The sequence below is a fragment of the Zootermopsis nevadensis genome, unplaced genomic scaffold (genome assembly GCF_977971745.1).
Source record: "Zootermopsis nevadensis isolate Lab colony 2312 unplaced genomic scaffold, Znev_1.0 Znev_ptg000061l, whole genome shotgun sequence".
Classification (NCBI taxonomy): Eukaryota; Metazoa; Arthropoda; class Insecta; order Blattodea; family Termopsidae; genus Zootermopsis; species Zootermopsis nevadensis.
In genome coordinates this window covers 9,975,381-10,002,500 of record NW_028259192.1, presented here as the reverse complement: position 1 = coordinate 10,002,500, position 27,120 = coordinate 9,975,381, and the positions used below count along the sequence as shown (strand labels likewise).

The window sequence follows — 27,120 nt, the reverse complement described above, 5'->3', positions numbered from 1 at the left end:
AAATCTCATTTCAGAAGATTAAATTTTCCATTTGTCAAATCTGTTAATGGCCTAATTCTTACTACTATATGTACTGGGGATACTGGGAACGACCCATTCTTCAAGTGCCTGAGCAGTGCGGGTCCTCTACCTGTACACAGGACAGCACAACACAGAAAAACGTGGACAAACATCCACGGCTTGAGTGGGATTCGAACCCACAGTCCCAGGTACCAAGCGGAACAAGGGTCACGCCTCAAACCACGTGGCCACTGCGGACCCCCACTACTACAGTGAAACCTCTATCCATCGTTCCCGCAACTATCATCTTCCCGGATGCATCGTCCGTTTTGTTCGGTCCCGGATACATCCCATATAAAATAATGTTACATTTTCCCGTTTCTATCGTTCCTCGAACTATCGTTTTATCGCATCGATCGTTCAAAAATCCTAGTCCCGGTCCACAATTTTCCCGCAATGATCGTTTCTGAGAAATTATAACGAAATTTACGTGATGTTTTTAGAATTCAAAATGCTGGGTTTTGAGATAAATTAATACCGAAAGATGCACAATGTTTTTTGAATACACAGTAGTGGTAACCTGTTATGTCGCCCAACCAGCACAGATTCTTTTGGAATGAGGGGTGAGCGGTGCAGGGGTGATAGTTGGAGTGAATGGCGGTGCTCATTGTTAGAAATTTTACGAGTTTAATTAGGGTGCACTCATATTTCGTTCCAGCGATGCCAGATGGCATGTGCAGTGTGAATTTCTTCACAAATGCTTTTATTATAAGTACAAAGGAAAGGCGGGCGACACTTTTCATTCTTCTGGTTCATCTCGTTTCCAGTGGTTCAGTGGTACAGCTACGTTTCGTTGAGTTCGGCAGTAATAGTATTTCCATTCTTCCTGTTATTGTCCGCGAAAGGGGTGGGAGCGGTGAGGAAGAGGGAGATGACGAATGCAAGCCCGAAGCTGTGCCGAGTTTTGCCAAAGCATTGGCAAAAGTGAAGTCGTTCTTTTATGCGCATAATATTAGTGAATGTGCCGAGGAAGACATTTTGAACATGGAAAGGGCTCTGTTTGGCCTAAAACGTAAAGTTTCGACAAACTAGTTGTCCATTAAAGACTTTTTTGGTAAAAAGAAGTAACTTTGAAAGAGAAACATTGTTTTTTTTAAATTTTTAATGCTTTCCAGCAACTATCGTTTTCCCGCATTCATCGTTTTTATTTCCCACCCCTGCCGAAAACGATGCATCGAGGTTTCACTGTATATGTGAGGATAGAAACTGCCATAACCTTTTAAAATGCCATATGCTCAAACAAAAATAATTCTCAGTATCGACAGCAATATTCTACAATAAATACACATTATATCAAGGAACTGAAGAGAGAAGCTAACCGTGTAAGATTTACGATGTCAAATTCACACTCATCCTCCAGCCATGATGGATGCTCCAACAATAATGAAATGTCCATCTCCTGCACTTCTCGTGGTGTAGCTAGAGCCAATAGTCCTGCATTCACCTGAAAATCAACATGAAATTAATTTATTTCTAATATTATGATTATAATTAGTGACTGATTCTACACTTTTGCACCTGAAGCATCTGCTACATGTATTACGGGCATAAAGAAGAATTGAAGGGATGAAGTGTAAATTGGAAAAGACTGGGAAGAAATCAGTCAAGTCATATTTTAGGATACTAGCCCACATGCACCGGAAATCATTGAGATATGTTTGAAAACCAAAGACAGCCTTTATATTTAATGTAAAGTTTAAAGAAGAGTATTAAAAATATATTAAAATTGGCCGTCAATCACAATATAAGATAATTAAAAGATTAAAATATCATTTTTCGTTCCGTATCAAGTACTCGATTTACATATGGAACATTTACGACATGTTTCGGCTATCATAGAGCCGTCATCAGGTGTTATGTTATAAACTTTTTAACTGAATTACTAATTTTTAATGATTTTTAGTTTTCATTTTTCTTATCATTTTCTCGTCCTTCATATTGTATCTTCATCCGTTGTTGTGTCACATGTCACTAATATAATTGTATGTCGTAGTGATGCCAATGTTGTGTATATTGGACCGAGAAGTAATATCGTAGCAGTATTAGGAGAGATTGGAGGTATACTGTATCGGATCGTGGCTGGTTACCGACAGTTAAAACCATTAACCTCTTATATAAGCTGAATATTATGAAATTTATTAGAAGAGACAGATGAATTTATTTAATGATTTAATTAAGTCAGAATTATTCACAGAATCAACAAACATCAAATTAAGTACACTTAGGCCAACTAACTTTCATGGGGAATTTTAAGGTATCACTCAATCAGTCCACATAACCACAACTCAACTCACTTCCTTATTCAAAGCACAAACTAACATTGTCTTCCCAGCATGTCTACAACATATGGCATCATATCAAGTAGCCCAAAAGGAAATAGCACACTTATGAGTGCACGTACGAAGGACATATTTTTTTGCTACATGTCAGGGAAAGTTGCTAATTTCCTTAAGATTGCTGTCTTCTGGGTTATTGTGCCACGTAGTCTGGTAAATTTCCACTAATGTTTCAGAGGTCATACTGCCTCCGTCATCAGGGCGATGAATGGTTAATTGTTAATTTCCTAGTTACCACAAAAGTATGAGTCTAGTTAGTATTTATTGTGAAGGTATTTTTCCATGCATACAGTAATAAATGCAACAGGAATCCAAGTTTTAAAGAAGATGAACATCTGTTCAGATGGGGAAGAAAAAAATCCCTGTCCTCCCCAGGAATGAGACTCCAGCAATCCAGCCCATAGTCAATCATTTTAATTAATGAGCTAATCCGGTTCAAGGAATATGGGAAGTACTGGGATACTGGGAATGACCCATTCTTCAAGTGCCTGAGCACGTTTTGTTGGTTTAATCTACAGACATTCGGTAGGACTCCTTGGACGAGGGATCGGCCCGTCGCAAGGCTTATACCTGTACATGGGACAGCACAACACAGAAAAACGTGGACAAATATCCATGGCTTGAGTGGGATTCAAACCCACGGTCGCAGTGACCAAGCGGCACAACGCCCACGCCTCAGACTGTGCGGCCACTGCAGACCCCATGGGAAGTACTAGGAATAAAATATTTTCCCACTAACTTGTCATCTTTTAAAACAAAATCACATTACACATAAATAAATCTGTCACCTGGTTGAGGCAGAATGCAGAAATGGAATCTTGTTCCTTGTGGATGATCCTAACAGGTTCAGGCAATGAGGTTCCAGAGTCTGACCCTTTGTCTTCAGTCATTTTCATACCACCATCTGTTGCAGAAGGTGTATCCATTGTAGCCATAACAGACCTCCGCTTCCCAAAAACTGATCTGATAAAGATGTCCTGCACCTGCTCTTGCCTCACAAGAAAGCTCCATAACCGACGAACCGGAGCTGCTGATGCATGTCTTGGACTGGACAACAAATTTAGGACTCAATTCACATAAATACTATACTAGTCTTTAATGCCATGCAAGGAAATACTTTCCCCACATGTGACATGCAAATATCATGTTAAAGGTTACAGAAAGCTGGAAGGAAATAATTTATCACTAAATATTCAAGGGAGTCTAACACTTCTGCAGTGCCTAACTACTTGCACTGTCACCTTAAATTATTATCATATGCAACTGTTCTTTAAGTACAGAAAATAAAAGAAAGAAAGCAAAAACTGATTTGAACAAACCATATTCCATGGCAAATTACTTCTTTGTGGTCACAATGCTAATTACAATGAAAGTAAGTACTTCATCATCAAATCATTCAATTCAAAGTCAGTGTCAGTCACGCTACACTGTTCCTAGAGAAAATTCCTCTAAATTTCCATGGATGCCCCTTAACGATTTTGATGTTTCTATTCGAACTGCTAGTAATGAAACCTACTGCACTAATGCCTGATAGCAAACTTATGTACTCGGAAGGACTCAAAATTCAAGTTCTAAAGCTTGTTATGAACGCAATGAATTTATCACCTATGTACCGATTCCCATCTGCAAGTGGCAAGTGGGGAATATGTTTTGACAATGGCTTGTGGAATGGAATTTCTGGAGAAGTTATAGATCAGTTGTCAGAAGTTGCTGTTTGTGCTTGACGTCAGATCAAGAAGTGCTAATGCCACAGTACCTCACATGGGATTTGAAATGAGTTGGCACATGTCTTGTGCCACCATGGGTGAGTCTCACCAGGGTTTTCACCCCTTCCCTTTAGATGGTCTTTTATCATTTACATAATTTCCTTCATGATTTTATGGATGGCCTTACACATACCAGAAGCTGCACAGCATGAACATTATATGAATATTGAAATGTGTTTTCTCAACCTGTGGGGCTCAATCCTTGGCATATTAGCGTCAAACCCTGCCCCAAACTTAAGTGTGTTCAGATTCATATTCATGCTATGAGTGTGGTACAGCCTGGCTGTAAACACTGTGTACCAAACGTTTCTGACCAGTTATCTTGTCGATCCAGGTTTACAAGATCAACTGAATACTGAAGATAAACTTGTCAAATCCGATTTGAAGCTAGGCTTTCATTACTTCATGGCTATGTGCTTCAAGGAAATGTCCATGGATTGGCATCTGTGATGATATGGACCAGTGTGTTGAACAACTGGGTGTTGAAGGTGATTATCACTTTTGATTTCAAAGTTTGTAGGAGATTACAAAGCTTCGTTCACAATTGTCAGGTAAACATCGCCCATAAAATCAGAGAACTAGGGGTAAGTACAGTAATCGGGACAAACCTGAACATTCTACGTCAGCATTAACTCCATAATCATAGTCTGCATATGCTTAATAGCAACTGCATACAATGTAAAATTACCAAACAGACACTCTATACAGACATTATAGTTTAAAATTTCAATAAAATAAATAATAATGAAACTCACTGAAAGGGGGTGTTGCACTTCTCCAGAAGGGAGCGATACTTGTGTATGGCTGGCCCTGCAGCAGTTGTCTCCACAAAGCAGCCAGGAATGTAGTCGGCAGGGGGAGGCCTACGTAAATCCAACTCGTCTTTCAGCATGTCCTGCCATTGGGTTACAACACGCAGAGTGCTGTGAATCAGCGGGCTGCATACAGGTAACTCTGTTGTGACAGTAAATGTCAACTACTTATTACTATGTAGGGACTGTACAGTAAATATTAATAGACCCTCCTCAATAAACAACTGTAATAGAATGGTTCTCAATAAATGTATATAAACCTAATTATTGACATCAATCAGTTTATCCAAACAACTTAAAATCTGAAAGTTTGATAAGCAGATCCTCATGACTTGTTCTATTACAGAACACAGATGTTCATTACTGCAAACAGCAGACAAACAATATCGATAACAATAACAATACAGAGTAACAGCAAAAAAGAACAATAAATAAGACTATGGAGTAGGAAAAGCAGTAGAAGAATTGCAATAAACTGCTCACCCTGTATCTCAATGCCTGCCACATTGAGAAAATCTTGCAGCTGGTGCTGCACCAGTTTCATAATGGCAAGCCTCATTACGCACCATGAGTAGCTGCTAGGGTTTGAGTGTTCTGTGTTCTCCTTGTCTGGACCTTTAGGATTTGTGGTTGTTCCATCAAACACATCTTCTTCCTCCTCTTCATCATCCAAATCACTGACAGCTGAGTCAGCAGAATCATAGTCCACATATTCTGCTTCTGTTGGTAACTGTGGCTGCAAATGGCAGAAGTTTACACAGTTATGCACAAATTCAGAGTTAATACTTACTTTTCCAAATTCTAAAATATGTATGAATCTTTCTTTTAATGATGCTCTAAAGCCAGAATCAACTCTGTTTCTTAAAATTAAATTTTCTAAAACAAAGTAAGCAAAGGATAGTGATGACAATGATGATGCCAAAAAAATGTCATAAATAGGAAAATAATAAACATAATTACAGTGAAACCTCTATCCATCGTTCCCGGAACTATCGTTTTCCCGGATGCATCGTCCGTTTTGTTCGGTCCCGAATACATCCCATATAAAATAATGTTACATTTTCCCGCTTCTATCGTTCCTCGAACTATCGTTTTATCGCATCGATCGTTCAAAAATCTTAGTCCCGGCCCACAATTTTCCCGCAATGATCGTTTCTGAGAATTTAAAATGCTGGGTTTAGAGATAAATTAATACCGAAAGACGCATAATGTTTTTGGAATACACAGTAGCAGTAACCTGTTATGTCGCCCAACCAGCACATTCTTTTGGAATGAGGGTCAGCGGTGCAGGGGTGATAGTTGGAGTGAATGGCAGTGCTCATTGTCAGAAATTTTACGATTTTAATTAGGGTGCACTCATATTTCATTCCAGCGATGCCAGATGGCATGTGCAGTGTGAATTTCTTCACAAATGCTTTTATTACAAGTACAAAGGAAAGGCTGGCAGCACTTTTCATTCTTCTGGTTCATCTCGTTTCCAGCGGTTCAGGGTCTTCTACAGCTACGTTTCGTTGAGTTCGGCAGTAATAGTATTTCCATTCTTCCCGTTATTGTTCGCGAAGAGGGTGGGAGTGGTGAGGAAGAGGAAGACGACGAATGCGAGCCCGAAGCTTTGCCGAGTTTTGCCGAAGCACACCCTGCATTGGCAAAAGTGAAGTCGTTCTTTTATGCGCTTAATATTAGTGAACGTGACGAGGAAAACATTTTGAACGTGGAAAGTGCTCTGTTTGGTCTAAAACGTAAAGTTTCGACAAACCAGTTGTCCATTAAAGACTTTTTTGGTAAAAAGAAGTAACTTTGAAAGAGAAACATTGTTTTTTTTAAATTTTTTATGCTTTCCCGCATCTATCGTTTTTCCGCATTCATCGTTTTTATTTCCCACCCCCGCCGAAAACGATGCATCGAGGTTTCACTGTATATTAAAAGTAAATACAGACATATACTATTCAATCATATGAACAGCATTAACAATGCTATTAATAATTATAAGAATAATGCTATTAAAAATAAAAATACACTCCACCAATGTTCTCTGAAGTCACTTGAATTCCTGCTCATGCAACCTTAACATAGTTGCACAGACTGTGTGACAAATCTCAAGAGTCACGATCCACTCAATTTTTAATCCAGCATAATACACACCTACTTAACTGTGACTTCTGTTGTTTCTGCAGTAACTCACTAATTGCACCTGTTAGTAGAACTTGCATAGATTACTCATATAATGTGTAAATTACCTTCACAGAACACATTTTAGCCAGATGTTGAAAAAAAAGTGACTTGTGTTCTTTCATCAGTCACTCACTCCCTTCAAATAAAACAATAGTTCACAAACATTCGTTTTCCTTGACTTCATGGAAAACTGTACCAGAATGTGAAATAATCTGCATTTGTGCATAAATGACTATTTTAATAACGATTTTTTCATGCACAAGCATATAAATGACTGAGCACACAGATTATATGTAAAGATGTTGAAGTAACACATAAACCTTTTTGTAAAATATTATAGCTTCTCATTCTGTTCACCGCTGTGCCTTGATCATGTATTAAAATTTTCCAGCAGTATTCTTTACTTAAATTCTAAATTATAAAATTTAATTGTAGTAAAATCTCTCAAATTTGTTAAACTTACCTTAAGGAGAAAGTATGAAACCATAGACATTTCAGGTGAGACAAACTGTTCCCTATATGTAGGTTTATCTTCCTTCATAAGAGGTGTCCCTGGCTGGCTAGTGAATTGCCCAAGAAGTTTCATATTCAGACGTACTCGTTGTTTTGTAAGACTAGTCATGGTGGTCCAAACCCCTCCTTCACTACTGCCACTTGGCTCCCTTTCCAAGCTTCCTTGTGACTATTCATCAGTTAAAAAAAGCACAACTACTTTCACATTATTTTCAAACATAAAAGAAAGTCCTAACGTGACATTGTAACATGACACTGATCACACAAGCACAAATTTGAAACTTTTACAGACCTAGGTCCTTGACATATGCAGAGAAATATGATACATAAATTACAAGAGTTAAAACAAAGATCAAGTAACACAAATAAATCAACAGAAGTATGTTATATGTAACATCACTAAAAAGTTAAAATCTTGGTTTAAAATGCAATGGTAGAAAGCTGTAGAAAACTGCATAATGAGGAACATCACAATTTGTTTTCAAGAATATAAGGTATTCATAATTTGTACTCTTCTAACTAGATGGCTTACTAAACCCGAAGGTTCATTACCAAATTAACCAAAGCCCTCCAGCGGACCCTGTCCTGGGCCAACGAAATCCAGTCTCCTTCGACTCCTATCTCCCATAGATCCCACCTGAGATTATCCTCCCATCTACGTCTAGGTCTCCCCAGCGGTCTCTTCCCCTTAGGTTTCCCAACCAGTACCCGGTGCACACCTCTTGTCCCATCCATGCAAGCTACATGCCCAGCCCATCTCATTCTTCTCGACTTAATCACCCTGAGGAGTACAGACTTTTTTTGTACTCTTCACCAAAAATTATTGGGATAATCAAATCAATCAATGAAGACATGATTGGCAAGACATGTAGTATGCATTGAGACACGAGGATGTGCGAAACATTTTTGTTGCAAACCCTGAATGAGAAACACCAATCAGAAGACCTAATCTTGGATGGGAGGACAATATTTTAACAGAGTAGGAGGTTGTAGACTGGATTAACTAACCATAGGATAGTGATTTGTGGGACTTTTTCAAACATGGTAATAAATGTTCACATTCCACAAAAAGCAGGACATTTCTTGAGCAGCTGAGTGACTCTCAGCTTCCCAAGAAGGACTCTTGCTCCAGTGTAGTTTAATTAGTTGAACGATGTACCTAATAATGACATCAATACCTTCTGTGCATGTCGGTTACTTTGTTCCTCGAAGGTCTGAATTCCTTTGTTCCTTAAACGTTTGAATTCCCTTGCAAAATATTCAATCTACGGTTTTCTCTGAAGCACATATAAGAGACAGAACTCACCTGTGTGGTAGAATTACTACTTGTAGCAACTTTGAGAAGTTTCTTGACTCCACCACCAAACAGCACTGCCCAAGTCTGATTAGTGAACTTCTGTCCTGCAAGTCGGTACAGGATGAGGGAATCGCACGTTGCAAGGGCATATACAATGAGGCTCATGTATGATGCAACAAATGCCTCACACAGCAGCACACTGAGACGTGGCGTGTCCTCATCCTTTTCTCGTGCTAATAAGGCTCTGAGGTTTGTTACTCCTAAAACATTGCAGATAAGCCAAGATAGACAAAAGATAAATGGGAAAAGAACTCCATAAAATAAATAATTAAAAAGAATGTGCACACAGCAGAACAACAATACATTCTATATAATAAAGATAAAATGCAGTGTTCTTTCTTTACTCCTTTAATAAACACATTAAATATGGAGGGTATTTAAAAGTCCTGCTACCATTTGCCACAGAGTTATAAAGCAGCAGACATATTTCAAAGTCACAATAAAAATATTTCATTATATAAAATTTTTAAATACAAATATGGCATTTTTATACATGGATTGTGATGTTAATATGTTAGCTATGTTTATAAATTCAAGCAAGCTCACTTTCAGTTTCCATGGAATTTAGTGCTATAAATCTCGATAATTCTATCGCAAATCCATTGCCCTTATCAAAATATACGTTACAAATTAAAAGACACAAAAAAATTACTTAAACAAAGAGTTACCGTTCTGTACTACAACTCAACTCAACACATTACTGTCTTTATGTGTAAACTCAAAACAATCTCTACAACATAATTATAAGTTGCACTTCTGACAGTACACAGAACTGAGTGGTATTATCAAAATGTACTGAATTTTCATCACGAAGCTAATATTTTTCATAGATCACAGCAAATAATAATGGCTTTAAGTTCTGAAAAATATTCATCTAATATCAGTGAAAACAGCAGATGTCCTGACATAATACCTGAATGCCATGTCTACCTGCTACCTCAAATTTAATGAGCCCTGCCTAATGCTTTGTGCTGTGTACATGTCTTTCTTCCTTCAACCGGAACTTGAAGAACCTTGCTTTTGCCTAGAAAACCCCACAATCCTTGCAGTTCCAGGGAAAATGTGTAACACCAAGAATATAAATCATAGTACTGAACTATTTCTCTCTCCAGAACTTCATATGCTTATTCTTTCTGAATAGTAAACAATGCATTGTATATAAGAAAAACTTGTCAGAATTCCAGAAACCATACAATGGTCTGAGCAATTGGCTAGGATGGATAAGACAAGAAATATTTGTGGGAAACCTCTTGTAAAATGTCCATCTTTATACAGAGTAGGAAATGGATCACAGGGAGAATAATTATAATGATGGGAGGTGTATATTACTACATCAGGATCATGTTCAGTAGGGACTTTTGTATAAGAGATATTCAACATTCAGGTCTCATTGCCACTGTGTCAGATACTCAACTTACCAGGCCATTTGCAAGGATGAGTGGTAACCTGTAGTGGTTCATCACTACTATACCGGCGCCGCCGTGTATGACCTGCTATCAAGTGACTGCTTGGACAGACAACATTCAGGTGTGCTAGGGACTCCAGACCATAACTCTGGAAGCTACAACACAATACAGAACAAGGCACAAATTCACAGCACATATGTACACCTTAAACAATTGTGTCCTTTCAGACATCATTCCAGTAAATATCCCACAAGACACTAAAAGTATACTGCGACTCTAGCAAGCAGAGGAAAATATAAAAAAAGCAGATAGTGTAAGGATAATCACTTATGACTTCAAAATTGACTACATTTGCTACCACAAATTATTACCAAAATGGTGATTACATGTGGGATATGAAAGAGAGTGCAAGTAAAGTGTAGGGAGTGTGATGTGGGGCTCTGTACTGTTAAGCATCTTGAAGTGCACCACAAAGAAAGATAAACAGTGATGTATTAAAAAGTGCTGAGAGGCTTCAAAACCACTGAACATCTTACCAAACAGGTATGTAAAATAAAATTTTATATATTCTGTAAAGTGTTCCACTGATCAAAATGCACACAAATCCCAACATTAATAGGACAGGCATCACAATTTAAAAGCCCATCATACGGGTCTCTCATAATTAAATTTTATATGACTGAATCAGGAAAGTCTGTGGCCCACAAAATTTAACACATTCACTGACAAATGCTGAATGACATTTTAATTATCTCATACTGTCAGTGACAAACTTGTCCAACATTCCAGCGCTGACGTACATGCAGTTGCTGATTACCTACAGATGTCAATCCATTACGACCACACTTTCACAGATGATAAGGGAAGCTTTGATGTTTCAATTCATGTGTTTAAAGCAATTTCTCTCACAGAAAGAATTCCTGTTAAAGGAACAAAAAATTGTTGTTGCCCCACGTGACTGATGTGAAGCATGGAAAAGCAAAATGTTTATATGAAAGTGAAATATCAGAAGTTACACATAAGGTTTCTGCACACAATTCAAGTGATGAATTAGTGGTGTATGTGTTTATGTAAGTAATAGTAAATCAGAGGATGGAAGTGTATTGTAGGATGCTACATGTAACAATGCACAGGACAAAAGCAAGCCAATATGATGCCAGCAGATAGCTACAAAACATATTTCAAAAATTGACTCAGACGATTGGACTGATACAGATCAGCAGGGAAGTTTACCAAAATTTCATGTAATTACTTCTACAACAGTTTTTAAGGTATTTAAGTTTATTTAAACTTATGTGAAAACAAAGCCCCATGCTGAAAAATGGCTCACATGGGGCATTTAAATTCACACCGGAAAGCATGACGGCGAATGTGTGTTAATGTATACATGTAAGTAATGTAGAAGACTTGTCAACTCTGCCTAATTTATGTTGAAGGCCATTTTCTGGGTTGTAGTGCCTCCATCATTAGGGTGATGAGTCTCAACGCCCTGATGATGGAGGCAGCAAGGACCTCTAAAACATCAGTAAAATTTCTACCAGACTACATGACACTACAACCCAGAAGACAAATATCTTCATACTCACTTCTGTGAGAAATCAAATTCACCTAATTTATGTTGGTTCTGACTCTGATTTAGAGCTTAAATGAAGACAGACATAAAATCCTTACTTGTCAGTCTGTTGTTTCACACTGAAAGTGTCAGAGTCACAGAGGGACTGGTAGATGCACGCTGACATAGCTACTGCAAGATCACGCAGAACCACCACTTCACTAAAGTGTGTCCGTGAAGGCATTGGAGGAGACCGTAATTCCACTATAGTCTGAAGCAAATCTTGTGCTTGTGCCTGTAAAAAATCATTAATGCACATAATTAATTATGTTATTATCCATTATAAAAAGTTATGTTACATGGAAATGAAAGAAGACCTTGCTTACACCATAACCATTTAAGCCAAAATTCTGTAAATGTTTGTGAAAACGGGCAATTAAATATAACAATATATTGGATGCTGCCAAATGTTCGGGCTGATAGCATAGATCATGTTCAGGTCTCGGCCAGGTTTGGGCCTGGTTCAAATGAAGCAATAAGATTTTATACAGAATATTTAGGGCTTTGTCAGGCATTCGTTTTTCACAAACAAAAGCTGTTCATTGTTGCACTCATTTTATACTTGTGAAACAGTCAGGTTACAGAAACAAATCACAATGACATGACGTTTTGGGGGAATTTTCACAGCTGCCTTTTCCCAAAAATTGTTATAGTAACGCCTTAAAAACTTGGCATCCAACATCTTTGTACTGTTCCCAAAATGGCTAAAATGATCTCAGATAATTTTTGAGCATTTTTAAATAATTCATTTAAGGATTACTGGCATTTGCGCATTAAAAGAAATATGTATTAGTGATAAAATAATCAGGGAAGAGTGCAAAAAAAGATCATGCATAATTTGGGCTGGAATAAATGACGTTTTGCTTAAGTGGGGTATGGATAACATATTTAAAGGTAAACCTCAGGCTAAGACTGAGTCGGGCCAAATGATCCTTCGGCTGGATCACGTACAATTCTAAAACCATCACCCATGCACACCTCTATGAAGCCAACAAACTTAACAAACTCAGATACTGTTGAATAATGTCCAAAATGTGATCTTTCAATAGTTCCATCAGATACATACATGGAAGAATATATTAACTACTCACATTCAAATTCTGAGAAAAAATACAAAAATTTTCCTTTGCTCATGTTAAATATTGCAAGAGCCAGAGTAGCAGAAAATTTCCCCACCACCATTAACATGTAAGACACAGATATCATTATCACCTTTTATTTTGCAAGTGTTATGAACCACATGTATGCTATACCTGCAGATGTCGTACAGGGTCAGCTACAACAGTCTTGTTACATGCTACACTGGCAGATAACAGAGGTAGAGTTGTCGGAAAAGGAAGTGGCGACAACAGCTGCTGCTGTGTCTTCTCCTGCTGCAGCTCTTGAAGAAGAAGCACAAGCTCCATGCGCACTGATGCCAGCCCACCACCACTGGCTCCATGCAAGCTACAGTAGCTCAGTAGAGTTCGCAGTAAAGTCTCGTTTGCTGCATTCAAATACACATAACATTAATGCAATAAATATTTAAGTGGTTTCTCAATAAAGTAAAAGCCCTGAAAATAAGAAATCATGAATCTGCATTTATTTATATGAATGAAAACTATCAGTGAATAACATGGGATAATTCACAAAAGAAAATGAAATAACATAAATCTTATTTTCTTCAATTTCTCAAAAACACCAACTAAAAACTTATGTGAATTACCTTAAGCACACTGACATAACACATACATTATTCATAAACAATTTCTTTGTGTGACAAAGACAGAGTTTATAAATGAAATTAAAGTAGAGATGAAAATGACTGCTTTCTGGGTTATTACGCCATGTAGTTGGGTAGCAGTTCACCAGCATTTCAAAAGTGCTTGCTGCCTCCATCACCAGGACAATAAATATGCCATACACAAGGAATTGGTCTGAGATATGAGAATCAGTCTCACGAAAGTACACATAATCAGCTTTTTACAGGTTTCAGAAACATCTCTCTCAGTTTCAGTTGCCTTTATTGATTTTTGTCTTTACAATTAAAACATGCAGTTACCAAGATCTAGCATAAATAAAACAAAGTGGAACTAAGTGGAAAAAATCAATGAATTGTATATTCTTAATTAAGCACACGTAAACTTAATATCACAAAGTATACCAATAAAATATGATAACCATTCAATACCCATTGGTAACTATATGTACCACCTGCATCAACAATAAACAATACTGAATTCTGCCCACAACATGTATTTATGGGTTTCATATCATTCTCAGAGCAACCAGTGATTATTTTCTTAAACAGAATTAAACAACTGATTTTTGTAATGGAAACAAGTTGTTTTCTTTGAGGCAGGGACTGAATATTTAAACATTATTAACATGATGCATTCTTTCCTTAAATTGTTTCTATCTGAACAGACAGGAGAAAATACACAATTATATGGTGTATGAAAAATGGTTATGTAAACAGTACGTTAATATTACAATTCCAACATAAAAGTATCAAACATGCATCAAAAGTCAATACAATTGTTTATTAACTACTCATGCAGTGTTAGCTTCTTTTTAGGGCAAAATAAAATGTTTCTGTCCCAACATGAATTAAAATAAATATGTAAGATAAAATGCCACTGAAACCCCTATGTTTGATTGTAATGAAAAGATAAATTAAACATGTACTGAAAGTACTTACATCATTAACTATTGCCACTCCAATTAAAAACAGGGTACCAGTTTTTGAAGTAAAATGATGTAAAAAGATTTTTCTACTGCAGAGTAATTTTCATCAAGGGGAATACCTACAAGTCTACAAAGCATGTGGCATTATAACCCAGAAGACCAATATAAAAAACAACAACACAGAACTGCATGGTAATACAGTACAATTGATATGATGGTGATATATGTACAATGTTAAAGACTTAAACATTCATACTACTCAACACATCTGTTGTATCCTGTTGGAAATACATAAATAACATATAAAGACATGCTGTTATAAACAGTCTCACTTGGAAGTTTGGGTTATATATCCATATATGGACAGAGTCCAATGTAACCCATAACATCCCAAAACATTTGGTGATTTCACACATACAACATTCCACAAAGGGTCTGCCATATATCAGAGGGCGATATGGAAGGTAATTTCAAGTAAAAAAACTTTAACACAACATCAGTTCTGCTTCCACTGCAGAGCTATAGTGGTTTCAATGCATGCATAGGGATGAACAAATGAGAGTATTATTCACATGAATTTATTACTACATTTTATGACATATATCTTATAGCTGTGCAGCAGCATTTATAATCTCATACATGAGTTCCTCTCTTGTGTGTATTTTGGTCATGTAAGTTCACTCTTTCATTAGATGGCAAAAAAGAAATCAAACAGGGTTAGGTCCAAACACAAAGTGCCCAAGGTATCAGATCACAACCAGTCTAACAATTTTCATAATGCTGATTCAAGCAAGCCATAATCATGTCCTCCTTTAAAAGTGGCAATTCATTCATCAGGAATTGAGCTGTGTTGCCATCTATACAAATACACACAAATAGATACTTGTTATTTGTATACCTTAGAATGTCCATAGCTCAACAAAGGTTGGAAACAAGTCCAGTGATGTATTAACATTTTTTTCTCAAAATACCTCTGGAATCACCCCTGATATATGGAAGACAAACTGTGAAACACCCTGTAGAAATCACCAAAAGCATGAATTATGACAAGCACAACTGTAGCCTATTCAAGTTGTAAAACATTTTGTAAAAATTAAATTAAATGAATCACAAACTACGGTACCTTATAAAATACGTACAATGCGTTGCATACAACAAACCTTTCAGCCATTTCTTTCGTTTTGCTGCTCGTTGGACCTTAGCCTCAAAGTCCATCTTCTCAGCCATAAGTATCTCATGAAGTGTTGGTTTCTCTCCTGGCCGCATCATCATGGTAGGTGTTGCATTGTGGTCACGCAAGTCTTGTGTTGTATCCAATATGCCTTCATCTACAGTACACACATAACATGCGAACAACATACAGCCCAGTTAGTATGCATTACAACATGTATCTCTAATATGAGAAGCCAATATACAGCACACCAGACCACAATATTTACTTAAATACCATAAAAACAGCCACTGAAAGTGCAGAAGTGAAGTTACTTTTCAGAGGTACCCTACAAGGAAATTTCCTTTCACATTTTCAATCAATCAATCAATAAAAAAGAAAGAATGAAAGTCTTCAATAATTTACAAACTTCTTAAAAGCTCAACATGAAGCTTTCTTCTTGGTTACAGTTTTCTTAGTTTATAGTTCATATAAAAATTTGGTATTTTATAGGGATATATGAACTGCTTCTTTTTTGACCATTCACAAATATTTGGGGCTTGGTATGCATTTAAAGTTTGATGAAATGTGCATATTTTTGTCACTGGCCACCTGGGAACATGAACACATTTCAATCCGCTATTAAACAGAAACAGATCTTATCTAAGCATGAAGATAAATCATAACAGTATCTACTATAAAAATTTGTGATTCGTCGTCGTCAAAAAAAAAAGACATAATCAACAATGTAACCTTATACTCGGCATTGTTGTGGAACACAACAATGCCGAGTAAACAAATATAACGCTTCACAACAACCACCAAGCTATTCGCATTATCACTGCTCCAGTAGCAGCACATCGCCTCCAAACAGCGACATAAAACTATATTTAAGAAATGTAGAAAAGTGAAAGAAGACGTTACCAACACCGACAAGGTAATCTGATACTAATAATAATATTCATTCAAGTCATACTGATCATTCAGGGGTTAAAACACTTGAATAAGACACTAAACTAAGTGTTTTAACCCCCATTTGGGGGGGGGGGGGAGTTTAGTTTCTTACTTAAGGGTAAAAACACTAAACGACCCCCCCCCGAAGGGGGGGGTTAGTTTAGTGTCTTACTCAAGATTTTAAAATGCAAACAACCCCCCCGAATGGGGGTTGGTTGCGTTTTAAACACTTGACCAACCCCCCAAAGGGGTGGGTTGGTCAAGTGTTTTAACCCCCCATTCAGAGGGGTTAGTTTAGTTTCTTACTCAAGGGTTAAAACACTTTGGGGTGGGGAGTTTACTTTTTTACTCAAGGGTTAGAACACTTGAATGAGACACTAAACTAACCCCCAGAAAGGGGGGGTTAGTTTAGTGTCTTACTCAATATTTTAAAATGCAACCAACCCCCCCGAAGGGGTGATTGGTCAAGTGTTTTAACCCTCCATTCGGGGGGTTAGTTTAGTTTCTTACACAAGGTTGGTTGTGTATTACAAACTTGACCCCCCCCCCCCCCCCCCCGGAGACGCTCTGCTCTAGTTTGTTTAAAAGTCACTGATAGAAAATATTTCAGACAAACTTTGTACAAAGTCACAACAAAGAAGATTTGCTTTGTATATATAACTGGACCAAAAATTATTAAACCCAAAATGTGCCAAATTCTTAAGTAAATTTAAATTCTTCTGTTTCAAAGCAGATGCAAAACACAGATATAGAAAATTGCACTGCTGACTGACTGGGTGATTATCTTTTACTGTCAACATTTCAATATGTACACATGTTATAACAAATAACAGAAATTAAATTGACACAGTTTTAGACAGGAATAACAAAATATGTCTTACAACTGGTTTTAAACAAGTGACAAGAATAAAGAGAGACAGTCACAGTCTGCCTGCCTTAAGGACTCATCAGTTACAGATACCAGGAAAAAGTACTTACTCAAGTTTGGCAAAGGCTATATACTTCTGTAACATTCAGACTGACCCTGTACTCCTAAAATAGCAATCATGTATACTGAATTTATAAAATGTTATTTATATTATCAATAAATGAATCGAATTATTATTATTATTAATATGGTACATTTATATATTTAGTTTCATTTGTTTGTTTTACTTTTATTATTATTAAAATAAATTAATTACTTATTATATTTTATCCTGTACTCTGGTTTAGTGCTTGGCTGTTATTGGCCTTTTTGGCTGTTGTCAAGCACTTAAATAAATGAATTGAATTGAATTCCAGTGCCATAACTCTATTACATTTCTTCTTTTGAGGTTATGTTAACACATACACACATATACCTCCCACAAATGCTGCAAAATCTCGATGAACTAAAAATACGCATTTGATATGCAAATGCTGTCCATTGTTTTGAATGAGACTTATTATCATTTTGATGTGTGTGGAATCACTAATGGAGCTCGCACTGCAGTCAGATAAGCAAAAATGAAAATGTTGAGAGTTCTTGGTTATGTCATACAAAACTCATTATCACGCATAGTTCACATGTTTTAGAATAAATTATTAAAAGTGGAAAGAACATTTATAGTAACTCTGTAGTTTGATCCTACCTACAATCAGAATTATTGTTTTAACACTTTGCCTTTATTGCACAACTTCATGGTATCCACAAGGCTACTATTATAACACTTCATATTTCATGAACAAATGCAGACCATAAGGGTAAGCCACGCCCATCCCTTTCCGAAGGAATCCTGTACTATCAAGCTCATATAACAAACACAGAATGTTCCATGCAAAACTCAAACCTAACTATTTCACACAAACCCCTTCACATAAAAAACAACTAAACAAATGGCAATGCTGAATTCTTGCAGTCATGTTCCAGTTATGCACTGTTTGTAATCAGTATGGCTGAAGACCGCCTCCATTCTGAAGAAAATTAAATTTTCAGCAGCCAAGTTGGCTTTTGCAAGGCACACCAGCCCATAAAAATGATGACAGTAATAAAATTTCAGAATTGTCTGAAGGTGACTGCACCAAACAAGGCCATGAGTGTTGGAAGACTGTGAAGTTGTGAGGCATGTACAGCCAGGAGAAACAAATGACCGAGCCAATGACACAAATTCCTGAAAGATCATCAGTCAGACAGCTGAATCTAAATGGATTGAAAGCTTGGTAGATTACATGAAACAACAAGAAAACAGACGTGCTCGTGTCTGAGAAGCTAGTGCCTCCAACAACATTATGACCTGCCTGTGCTTAAACAACCGTAACATATTATGGACACTATCATTTCTGTCTTAACTGTAATAAAACTTAAAAAATACTGAACACATATCCATAATTAACCCTTGAAAGCCCTCCTGCTTCAACTATCAATAAATCTTCATTCTGTATTTAGGCCTATGGCTTTCTTGTGATTCTCTGTGTAAACAGGTATTATTTCGTAAGACTTGAGGTTCTCACAGCGGTGAGTATGAAGATATCCGTCTTCTGGGTTGTTGCGCTGTGTAGTCTGGTCGATGTTAACCAACGTTTCAGAGGTCATACTGCCTCCGTCATCGCCCTGATGACGGAGGCACCTTTTATTCACAATTTTCCCTAGTTTGGATTAACTTTTTGAAGATTTCTGTCTTCTGGGTTATTGCGCTGTGTAGTCTGGTCGATGTTAACCAACGTTTCAGAGGTCATACTGCCTCCGTCATCAGGGCGAATATTCATCGCCCTGATGACGGAGGCAGTATGACCTCTGAAACGTTGGTTAACATCGACCAGACTACACAGCGCAACAACCCAGAAGACGGATATCTTCAGGTATTATTTCCTTAAACATCATCAACAAGTTTATCTTTGTAATGGTGAAGTACTTGTTTTCTTTGGGGTACACACAGAGTTCTTACATATTATTTAGATAAGCTTTGGCTTTGAAGGGTCAAATGAGTACAAAGATCAGTTCAATAAATGTGTTAATTGTATTATTCAATATCTTTACATAGCAAATTGTTTAATAAGGGTAGCTATGTTGCTGATCATTGTTTCTTTTGAGTTATCCATGATAGTACTCTCCACAGCTGCAGATAATTGAGAACCAATTGCGGTATATTTTTTTTACTAATAACATAGCTTGCGAAACCAAAATATCCTTCAAGAAACCTGAGATTAGTTACAGTTTTACCCAGAAAATGTTATTAATAGGAAATAATGGCAGACAAGACACTATAAGCATGTAGTAACATGCATGAAACCACATACAAACTTCCGGGGGAATTGTAAATCTCTGACATTGTGGATGAACATTCTATGAGTACAAGAAGCATCAACTCTTTTTAATAACTGACTTCATCAATGCTGGTCAAATGAATGTGTACTTACCAGCAGTGGATAAATCTATGAACTCTTCTTGTTAACTGACTTCAATACTCATCAAATGTATGTGAACGCACCAACACAAGATGACTCTATCAACTCTTTTTTGTTAAATGACTTTAATGCTCATCAAATATATGTGAACTCACCAGCATTGGATGACTCTATATCCCCAAAGCTGTAATTGCACAGCTGCCTCAGTGCCTCAAGCCACACATATAGATGGTAACGTAACTGGCCTCCATCCACCTCAAACCCTGTTGCTAGTGTTGAAAGTTCTTCCATCAGAATCTTGAGGCATGCTACAAACTTCAGCTGTTGGGCCATAATGTCTAGTTGGCCTCCATTTTCCACTGCATCTTTTACTACTCAGAATAAACACAGTATCATTTGCAACTGATATTTTTGTTTTTACTGGGTTCACCAAAGATGACATGTAAGTTCACAACCATTCATTAAATTTTGCAATGTAAATAAAAATAATACAGTGTGAATAAATAATCTTTCAGACTCTGTCCACTGACCTATTTCTTAAACCAATCATATATTTTTAAATTGTCTCTACTTCCTTCATCAGGTGACAGGATAAGTTTAAAAATCCTGGTCACAAAACCGTGGACATTTTTCCTGTAAAATTTTCTGGCCTTAATATCATTCCAACCACTGAAACTGAGGTGAAAAGTATAATACAGTCCCTCAAGTCAAAAAACTCATCAGGTTATGATGAAATAACAGGTAAAATTTTGAAAGCTTGTTTAGCTTTAATTAGTCGTTCATTAACCCACATTTGTAATCACTCATTATACACAGGCATTTTCCCGGACCACCTTAAAATATCAGTAGTACGACCGCTGTACAAGAAAGGGGACAAAACCAGTATGACAAATTACAGACCAATTTCACTTTTAACTACCTTTTCTAAAGTGCTTGAGAAGATTATGTACAATAGATTAAGTCATCATATGCATGCTAACAACATATTAGTCCCAAAACAATTTGGCTTCAGGAAAGGTATATCCACTGAAGATGCAGCTTTCAAACTAACAGACAATGTGCTAAAATCTGTTAACCAAAAAATGCATGTTGGAGGAATTTTCTGTGATTTAGCAAAAGCTTTTGACTGTGTAAATCATGAAATTTTGTTGGATAAATTGCATTTTTATGGCATTCAAGGAATAGCAGCGCAATGGTTCAGATCCTATTTAACAGATAGAAAACAAAAGGTCGAAGTAAAAGCACCTAAAAACAAACTAAATTTTTTCTCAAACTGGGGAACGAGTTCCCCAACGGTCAATTTTAGGGCCCTTGCTTTTTATAATATACATAAATGACCTTCCTCCAACAATAAAAACAATAAATACTTTAACAGAACCCATAATATTTGCTGATGATTTGATGACACAAGTGTCATAATTTCTAATAAAAATTTTGATGATTTCTGTTCAACATCAAATATAGTTCTGTCTCATATGAGTAAATGGTTTACTGCTAACAAGCTGGCCCTAAATCTAGATAAAACGAATATAATAAAATTTATAACAAATAACTCTCCACAATGTGCTTTAAGTATTGGTTATAATGGGAAGTATATACAAGAGTCAATAAACACAAAATTCTTGGGTTTGCAAATTGATAATCATCTAAATTGGACTAATCATATTGATAAACTGATACCTAAGTTAAGTGGTGCATGTTACGCAGTTAGATCTCTGTTGCATGTCAGCAACACTGACACACTCAGATCAGTATATTTTGCCTATTTTCACTCTATAATGAAATATGGAATATTTTTGGGGGGAAATTCATCAAACATCAAAAAGATATTCACTTAACAAAAGAAAATTGTTAGATTAATGGCTGGTGTCAAACCTAGAAATTCATGTAGAAGTCTGTTTAAGAGATTAGAGATCTTAACTCTTCCATGTGAATACATATTCTCGTTAATGAACTTTATTGTAAATAACCAAGAACATTTTCAAACTAATTCTGCTAGACACAGTGTCAATAATAGAAATAAAAATCAGCTTCATAGACCAATTGCCAACCTCTCATGTTTTCAGAAGAGTGCATATTATGCAGGGATCAAAATTTTCAACAGTCTACCATCAAATCTCACAAGTCTTGTAAATAAAAAGGCACAATTTAAACTAGCATTGAAAAGATACTTAATTACACACTCCTTTTACTCTGTCGATGAATTTCTAATGTTTACAAGTAAGTCATAATTTATCTATTGTATATAATGGGTGGGTTTATTTGTAACTTATCTACCCTTTGTTTGTATTTGTGACATTTATATAACAGTATGACTTCTATTTGTATAACATGTATTGTATTATTATGACTTATTCTACATCCTATTGTCATCTGACTAACTTATGGATCCATGGAATGTAATAAAGATGTATGTATGTATGTACATATTTATTTTATAAATACCATTTACCAGTAAAATGTCAAACTTAAAGGAATGAATGTATATACTAAAATAAAAATGGATAAATGCATCCCTGGGGTGGCACTACAGAGGTGATTTTCATTTATGCTGCCTCTTAAGGTAAATATAACATGTAAACTGAGCTATCTTAAGCTAGATGGCAGGGCAATAGCAGGAAAGACAACACATCCCATGAAAAACAATTAAAAAGATATTGTTCTACACCAGAGATTTTTCCAAATCACTTAGTTTTATGCAAACATTGTTTAAGATATATGGTAATATGCATTCAATTGATTCTGTACGATTATATCCAAAACATTTTCTTTTCTGGTGAATATTTAATAAGGTATGTCTAAAGATGTATTTAGGCCCTTCAGTAAAATGAGCCATAAGAATTAAAATGAATGAAATTTACATATGGCAAATTGTGACATAAGTTCCATATACCAAGATTCACAAACATGTCATGGGGCTTAACAGATATAATATTTATAGTAACAAGTAAAGTGGCCATCAAAATGAAATGAATATGAAAATAAATTGCTTGAAAAAATTTAGGATATGTCTTTTACCTCAAAAAGTTATATCAAAATAGGTCAGGTAATCTGAGCACTCTTCTACTAGGACAAACATGAAACTAATCGGTGGCTTTCAGTTTTATTAAACATTCCTAAAAATCACATCCCCTTAATTTTGTCCAATATGAAAATCTGTTTTATTTACATCATTAATTCCTTCCATACTGTAAAAATATATTGACAAGAAAAGGGAAAGAAAACCTATTTACAGTGGGTTTCGAACAATTTGAATTCTAGTGAAACAGGATCTATACTCAATGTTCGCTATACCGAAGTCAGTGACTATATGGACATAACTTACCATCATTGGTTTTCTCTGCTGATTTCGTTGGGTCAATCTTCATCTCTAGTGGTCTCTGGCTCTGATCATCATCACTGTTATCATCATCATCATCATCATCATCATCCCACTTCAGTTGTAGTGACTCTTCAGCTAGAGTAACCGGTTGAGACCAGTCAGGTAACGAGGACACGTGATTAGACATTTCCAAGCTAGAAGAAGTGCCTGCAACACAAGTCACACATTCTTCTTTGGACAATAACTATAAATGCTTATATTTTAGGTTACTAAATGACATTGTATAAATCGGTTATAAGATATGCGATAGTGGTTACAAACAGTAAATGAGACTGTTGCTTATTTGATGCTATATAATTAATCTATATTTAAATATACAGCTTACATAATTTAATTTATGTTCTGAATCAGTTGCCAGGCAGTGAACGATTTAGTGGCTGGAATGGCTTACTGAAGGACATGTAACTTTATGTACAATTCTGAACTTGCAAGTCAATTTTCTTCTTACTGTAATTAGTCGTCCATTAACCCACATTTGTAATCACTCATTATACACAGGCATTTTCCCGGACCGCCTTAAAATATCAGTAGTACGACCGCTGTACAAGAAAGGGGACAAAACCAGTATGACAAATTACAGACCAATTTCACTTTTAACTACCTTTTCTAAAGTGCTTGAGAAGATTATGTACAATAGATTAAGTCATCATATGCATGCTAACAACATATTAGTCCCAAAACAATTTGGCTTCAGGAAAGGTATATCCACTGAAGATGCAGCTTTCAAACTAACAGACAATGTGCTAAAATCTGTTAACCAAAAAATGCATGTTGGAGGAATTTTCTGTGATTTAGCAAAAGCTTTTGACTGTGTAAATCATGAAATTTTGTTGGATAAATTGCATTTTTATGGCATTCAAGGATTAGCAGCTCAATGGTTCAGATCCTATTTAACAGATAGAAAGCAAAAGGTCGAAGTAAAAGCACCTAAAAACAAACTAAATTTTTTTCTCAAACTGGGGAACAATAAAACATGGAGTTCCCCAAGGGCCAATTTTAGGGCCCTTGCTTTTTATAATATACATAAATGACCTTCCTCCAACAATAAAAACAATAAATACTTTAACAGAACCCATAATATTTGCTGATGATTTGATGACACAAGTGTCATAATTTCTAATAAAAATTTTGATGATTTCTGTTCAACATCAAATATAGTTCTGTCTCATATGAGTAAATGGTTTACTGCTAACAAGCTGGCCCTAAATCTAGATAAAACGAATATAATAAAATTAAAACAAATAACTCTCCACAATGTGCTTTAAGTATTGGTTATAATGGGAAGTATATACAAGAGTCAATAAACACAAAATTCTTGGGTTTGCAAATTGATAATCATCTAAATTGGACTAATCATATTGATAAACTGATACCTAAGTTAAGTGGCGCATGTTACGCAGTTAGATCTCTGTTGCATGTCAGCAACACTGACACACTCAGATCAGTATATTTTGCCTATTTTCACTCTATAATGAAATATGGAATATTTTTTGGGGGAAATTCATCAAACATCAAAAAGATATTCACTTAACAAAAGAAAATTGTTAGATTAATGGCTGGTGTCAAACCTAGGAATTCATGTAGAAGTCTGTTTAAGAGATTAGAAATCTTAGCTCTTTCATGTGAATACATATTCTCGTTAATGAACTTTATTGTAAATAACCAAGAACTCTTTCAAACTAATTCTGCTGTACACAGTGTCAACACAAGGAATAAAAATCAGCTTCATAGACCAATTGCCAACCTCTCATGTTTTCAGAAGAGTGCATACTATGCAAGGATCAAAATTTTCAACAGTCTACCATCAAATCTCACTAGTCTTGTAAATAAAAAGGCACAATTTAAACTAGCATTGAAAAGATACTTAATTACACACTCCTTTTACTCTGTCGATGAATTTCTAATGTTTACAAGTAAGTCATAATTTATCTATTGTATATAATGGGTGGGTTTATTTGTAACTTATCTCTACTTTATGTGAACACTTTGTATTTGTGACATTTATATAACAGTATGACTTGTATTTGTATAACATGTATTGTATTATTATGACTTATTGTACAGCCTATTGTCATCTGACTAACTTATGGATACATGGAATGTAATAAAGATGTATGTAAGTATATGGAATAACTCATCATGTTTTATGAAAACAGATACAAATGGCACAATTTCACATAAGAATAATATGTTCTGTAACTAACAACTCCACAGAGCTGAGCACGACTCAAGAAGCTAGTACTTGCTCAACTAGCCAAGAAATTTTCCATTTTTTACAGAACCCGAATTGCCACTGGTCCCTATTCTAAGCCAGGTGAATCCATTGATATTTCAGGTTCTCACAGTAGCAAGTATGATAGCACAACAACCCAGAAGACAGCCATTGTCAGGTGAATCCAGTCTTCACCCTCTACCCTATTTCTTTAAAATCCCTTTCAGCAATATTCTCCCATAATGTCTTGATCCTTCAAGTGGTCTCTGGCCTTTACTTTCTCTGACAACTACTAAGGATGCATTTATCATATCTCCCATGCATGCTACATGGTCTGTTCATCACAGTCTCCTTGATATAATCATCCTAACAAAATTCAAAGTAGAATCCAAATTATGAAATTCTCACTGTTCAGTTTGCTCAAATTTCTTGTTACTTATTCCCTGCTATATCAAAATATTCTCCCCAGCAACCTGTTCTTCATTTAATGTGGGGGACCAAATTTGACATGCTGGAGTCATTTAGTGAGACCAAGAACATCAAATGTCAAATTCTATCTCAGTTAAATTGAGGTTTTCATGGTGGCGAGTCTAAAGATGGCTGTCTTCTGGGCTGTTGCACATTCTAGTCAAGTAGATGTTTACTGATATTTCAGAGATGCCTGCTGCCTCAGTCATCATTACCCTGTTGATGGAGACAGTAAGCACCTCTGAGATGTTGGTAAACTTCTACCAGATTACACAGTGCGATGACCTATAAGATAGCTGTCTTCCTATTCTATCTCAATTAATGTACACTATATTTTCTTCTTATCATGACTTGTTGCTCTCATTAATATCACATGCCATCTGATGACTGAGACTCATCACAAGATGAATGAAAGAAACATAACTATATCCACGTCCATCATCATCATGTAACTGCCAAGGATTTTGGCCCTTGTGACCCAATTTAGCCTCAATCGCCCAGGAATCTTTTTAAAGGGTGCCCTTTTTTCTTCTTCCTATTGGTTTGTGTTTCAAAATTAGATGTGGCAATCTGTCCTTGTCCATTCTTCGTACATGTTGGATCCACGTCAAAAATTTGTTTCAATTATGTCTATAGCCTGTTATTAAAACCTGACATCACAAACACATTTACAAGCACTTCTACACACACATATGATGAGCTCATTCTGAACCACAAGAACAAAGACTCAAGCCAACTGTGACATAGTACCACAGATCAAATTAAGTGCACCGCAAAGAGAATTTTATAATATAATGATAGTAGGATAATAATTAAAACACAAAGACTTTTACTTTGAAAGGGAAAAGTCAAATGAAAACTGGATTAGCAAAATTACCGTAATAGGA

The 27,120-nt window shown here is 36.1% G+C and overlaps 1 protein-coding gene across 3 annotated transcripts in view; it reads right to left on the bottom strand.

Annotated features, from left to right (window-relative positions):
* Rbcn-3A (rabconnectin-3 alpha) overlaps positions 1–27,120 on the bottom strand; it is a 127,058-nt gene that overhangs the window by 19,595 nt on the left and 80,343 nt on the right. For all 3 annotated transcript variants that reach the window (XM_022082100.2, XM_022082080.2, XM_022082090.2), the window contains exons 39-50: positions 23,497–23,700; positions 20,327–20,542; positions 15,862–16,029; positions 13,288–13,520; positions 12,094–12,269; positions 10,435–10,577; positions 8,966–9,216; positions 7,610–7,828; positions 5,458–5,710; positions 4,918–5,116; positions 3,185–3,443; positions 1,380–1,504 (exon numbers count right to left, since the gene is read on the bottom strand). In XM_022082100.2, coding sequence (XP_021937792.1) covers positions 1,380–1,504; positions 3,185–3,443; positions 4,918–5,116; positions 5,458–5,710; positions 7,610–7,828; positions 8,966–9,216; positions 10,435–10,577; positions 12,094–12,269; positions 13,288–13,520; positions 15,862–16,029; positions 20,327–20,542; positions 23,497–23,700 — 2,446 coding nt within the window. The remainder of the gene's footprint in view (positions 1–1,379; positions 1,505–3,184; positions 3,444–4,917; positions 5,117–5,457; positions 5,711–7,609; positions 7,829–8,965; positions 9,217–10,434; positions 10,578–12,093; positions 12,270–13,287; positions 13,521–15,861; positions 16,030–20,326; positions 20,543–23,496; positions 23,701–27,120) is intronic.